This window comes from Solanum tuberosum, unplaced genomic scaffold (genome assembly GCF_000226075.1).
Source record: "Solanum tuberosum cultivar DM 1-3 516 R44 unplaced genomic scaffold, SolTub_3.0 scf00208, whole genome shotgun sequence".
Taxonomy (NCBI): domain Eukaryota; kingdom Viridiplantae; phylum Streptophyta; class Magnoliopsida; order Solanales; family Solanaceae; genus Solanum; species Solanum tuberosum.
Genome location: NW_006239132.1, coordinates 599,501 through 603,996, shown reverse-complemented (window position 1 = coordinate 603,996; position 4,496 = coordinate 599,501). Strand labels below are relative to the sequence as shown.

General features: G+C 35.6%; 1 protein-coding gene across 1 annotated transcript in view; it reads left to right on the top strand.

Annotated features, from left to right (window-relative positions):
* LOC102584103 (serine/arginine-rich-splicing factor SR34-like) overlaps window positions 1–4,496 on the top strand; it is an 8,087-nt gene continuing 3,591 nt past the window's right edge. Inside the window, exons 1-10 of the mRNA XM_015312534.1 lie at window positions 1–135; window positions 890–978; window positions 1,066–1,131; window positions 1,229–1,303; window positions 1,674–1,806; window positions 1,888–1,934; window positions 2,046–2,103; window positions 4,098–4,147; window positions 4,259–4,315; window positions 4,432–4,492. Of these exons, the coding sequence (XP_015168020.1) occupies window positions 895–978; window positions 1,066–1,131; window positions 1,229–1,303; window positions 1,674–1,806; window positions 1,888–1,934; window positions 2,046–2,103; window positions 4,098–4,147; window positions 4,259–4,315; window positions 4,432–4,492 (631 nt within the window). The 5' untranslated portion in view covers window positions 1–135; window positions 890–894. The remainder of the gene's footprint in view (window positions 136–889; window positions 979–1,065; window positions 1,132–1,228; window positions 1,304–1,673; window positions 1,807–1,887; window positions 1,935–2,045; window positions 2,104–4,097; window positions 4,148–4,258; window positions 4,316–4,431; window positions 4,493–4,496) is intronic.

The following is a 4,496-nucleotide window of genomic DNA, read 5'->3' as shown; positions in this document are numbered from 1 at the left end:
AACAAGTTCTAGAAGAAGATATTTATAAGCTTCATAGCATTCTCAACCCTTTGTTCTTTAAAACCCTAACCTTCGAAATTCTCCTTCTTCTCTACGCGCTCTGTGTTTTCATCCTTCATCAATCTTCTAGTAAAGGTACGTTTCTTCGGTCTTTGTTCATGGAGGTCCGTTTAATCGGCATCTGTTAAACGAAATAGCTATCAAGATCTGTTTTTTAATTTTAGTTTCTTTCGGCTTTGCTCATTTTACCTAGCGAAAAATGTATTTCAATTCAGTTAAAACGTTGTTTAGAGGCGGATCTAGCATAGAAGCAGTCTACATACAAGAAAAATAGTAATAAAGTATACATACATAATTTGTGTATGTAATTGTGTACCCATTATTAATATGGTCTGTATGCAAGAAAATGATTTTTTTCTAGGAAAATAATGGGGTTCCTTACTTAGTTGTGTTCGGTAGGCAAGCAAAAAATATTATAGTAAAAGTATTTGTATGTAATCTAGACAAATACTCTTGGAGTTGGGGGTGGGGTGGTGGGGATGAGGGCTAGGGTGTGAGGTGAAGATGAGGTTGGTTGGAGGGTGGGGAGAACACAATCAACATGGAATTGTATTTGTTGAACTTGTTTCACTACTTCTATTAAGGAAGTCATTTTTGTCATTTTGAAGCAACTTAATTTCCTAGAGAAAATGTTTTCCATAAATTTGACCAACCAAACATTAGAAATTTGGTAAACATTTTTTGGAAATTGGTTTCCTTCATACCGAACAAACCGTATGTATGTGCCTGAACCAATCTGATTGCTCAAGTTGTGTTTTTGTGACTCAAGTTCTCTATGACTTTTATCCATTTTTTGTTTCTCATGTGGGTTTTAATTGTATTTTTTTAGGAACAATGAGTCGTTCAAGTAGGACGATTTATGTTGGTAATCTTCCTGGTGATATTCGTGAGCGAGAAGTGGAGGATCTGTTCTACAAGGTACTTGTATTACTCTTAGCTTCATACTTTAGTTGGATGTCATTTACTATACTCCTAAACTTAAATGTGTGTGGCGTGTAATTGTAGTATGGCCCGATAGCACATATTGATCTGAAAATTCCACCGAGACCCCCGGGTTATGCTTTTGTTGAGGTGAGTTTTGACTGCACTGGCTAAAATGATTTTCTTTGGATAATTCCTTCTCAAATTTTAAGCTATTTTGACATGGTTTTGTTGGAAATAAACACAGTTTGAAGAGGCACGCGATGCTGAGGATGCTATTCGTGGGCGCGATGGCTATGATTTTGATGGGCATCGTTTGAGGGTTAGTAAAATCTTAACAGCATATAGGATACACACACATGAATCAACTGTATCCTCTGTTTACTTTGAGAAGTATGATTGACTTGCATTTTTGAATCAGGGTTTCCAATTCATGTATTAGTTGCATTTTCGTTGACCTTAGCATTTCACTAAACCATTATGTTTCTTTATTAAATGCTTGTCCCAAATTAGTTGGGATCAGTTATATAAATTGTCTGTATCCATCCCACTTTATTCAGGTGTGTTTCTTTTCAAGGTTAGTTTGTCTTTCAAGGCAAATTAACATGTCTAATACATGTAAGACACCTAAATGCAAAATAGTTTTCTTTTTTGAGGTGCTTAAACCTATTGAAATTGTTACATACATGCAGGTTGAACTTGCACATGGTGGGCGTGGTAACTCATCGTCAAATGATCGTTATAATAGTGGCAATAATAGTGGCCATAATGGTGGTGGTCGTAATAATCACAAATTTGGAGCACCCAAACGTACTGAGTATCGAGGCACGTTAGTTATTAATGTGCACCTAATTTTCTTTATTGCATTTCATGTCTTCTTGATATAATTCACTTATTTATTTTCAGTTTTAGTTACCGGATTGCCCCATTCAGCATCCTGGCAGGATCTCAAGGTGAGTGGTGTCTGTGTGGTAAATTATAAGGACCGTGGCTAAAAGTGATCTTCCTTTTCCGGTATTTATCTTCTAGCCGCTGAATATTGGTATTCTATGTTTCTTATGTAGGATCATATGCGTCGAGCTGGGGATGTTTGTTTCTCACAAGTTTTCCGTGAGGGGAGTGGTAAGATGATTTGCAACAGATACTAGTTTTATGCTCCTCTTAATTGTCCTTTTGTTTTTTTGTTTATATAAGGGTTTGTTTTTTACTATGCCAAAGGAACTTGCCTATATCAGGACCTATATTGGTAAATTAAGAGTCAAGTCTCTATAACTACCCTCTTTTTTTTTCCCTTTTCTGTCTTTCTTTTGGGTTTTCTTCTTTGAGAAGTGGTGGGAGAAGGAAGGATTTTTGATCTTTTGTTTTGAAAATAGCAATATATTTGCTGTGGATAACTTGAATCTCAATTGTTTTGATGGCTCTTTAATTTACTGTCTTGAGCTGACTATCTTTCATAATGCAATTAGAAGGGCTTTCTCAAAGTAGAATCCTTTCTTAAATCTTTTGTGTTGAATATGACTCTGGTTCATCATTGGGTCTTCAAGTGTCTTTCCCCACCTTATAACAGCTAATATTATCTTTTCAGACCCAATCAAAACCAAATCTTGTTCTATGGCCCGTGAATAGATGATATCGGAGAATGATGATTAAAAAGTTTTGGGCTATTGTTGAGAACAAAATTGCTGAATGCTGCAGTAACGTGCATTAGTTATATATTTGATGACTTCTGGCTTAGTTTATACTTTATACTATAATGTTTAGCCAACCTGGCTGGATAAAGTGACTGCGTCCCTCAGTTTGGATGGGATTATGGGTGCTATTACTAATCCTGGTAAAATGGTCAGGTTTGATATATTATATATCCTTTGGCTGAAGTTTGTTGTTGTACATCATCATTCAAAACATAGTTCCATCCGTTCTAGTCAGAAAACTATTTTTCTCTTTTGGTGCCATAGTAATATAATAAAACAAGAAAGAATTACAGAAAGTTAAAAGAGTATAACATCAAGAAAAAGTAAATGAAAAAATTGTAGGGGGGTAATGCATAAAGTAAAAAAAATAGCAGGGAAAAATAAAATAGAGCAGAAAAAGAAAAAGGAGAGAAGTCTAAAAGAAATCCTTGGTTTGGGGTTGAGGAAAGGCAGTAATGTTTCAACCCAGGTGGTGTAGAAGAGGAGATCAATTATTTTTGGGGCATTGTTGGAGGGGTAAGTGGGAGCTCTGTTGGACGATAAGGAGAAGATAGAAGGAAATAAGAGCTTATTTTTTTAATCTTCCATGTTTAATAACATCCTGTGCTTACCTGTGTATTCCTCACTCTTTGAATAAATGTTGATATGTGTCTGGATGTAATGCCTGGATTATGTTCCCCCTTGGTGATAATCGTCCTCCATAACAAGATAGTACTGCTATCTGGCTTATTGCATGTTACCAACCTTGAATAAGACAGATAATAAAGAGGCTAATCTAATATGTGGGCTTAACAATGGATACACCAAGAATAGGAGTGGGTCTGGCTCTAATACCATACCATGTTAAGGAAGTGGACAATTGGGCCTAACTCAACTCCAAAAGGTAGCTTAGTGCCAGATCATGCAATAAGATCTCTTTTTCCTTCTTTCCTTTAATTGTTTCAGTTAGCTTGTTATTAGGTTTTACATAGAAAATTGTCATCATTTTGTCAGGATGAATATACTAGAGCCTTTATAATTAAGACAGTTAATAGACAGATGGCAAAGATTATTTCTGACTCTAAAATAGGAATTTAATAGTTGATTATACCCTATTTAAATGGAATTCAAAACGGTGATTGCCACTCAAAATCTAGGGTCAGCTGAAATTTATTGGATATTTCAATGTTGTGGTTGTGAGTTGTGACTAAAATGGCCCAAATGTATAGCTGAGCAGTTCAAGGACCTGTGGAAATAATGTGCTTCAGATTTTTCTTATTTCTGTAATCAAATGCGGTGCTGCCTTATCTTTGAAATAATTTCTTGTGCTTCTACTCAATTTTCGTTGTGTCAAGCACCCTAATCTTGCTATGACTTGTGAATTTACTCTCCTTGAGTGATTCTTTTGTGGTGGATGGTGCGCTAACAATCAGTTTTGCTCTTCAGGGACCACTGGAATTGTGGATTATACCAACTATGACGATATGAAATATGCTGTAAGTTATCTCCTCTTTCTTATTCTGTATATTATCCTCAATTTTTGTTCAAGATATATGAAATACGTTTATGCTCGACTAACAAGTGTAAATAATGTTCCTTGTATGTAGATAAAAAAACTTGATGAATCTGAGTTTCGGAATGCTTTTTCCCGTTCAACAATTCGGGTATGATGTGATTATAACTCAAATACTATGATTATAGGCTGCTTAGTGCCTTTTCTTTTGTTAGCCTATACCATTGTCTTATGCTTCATCAAAAAATATTGCATTGTCTTATGTAGGTGAAAGAACATGATTCTAGAAGCCGCAGCCGCAGCCGTTCTTACTCGAGAGGAAAGAGTGGTAG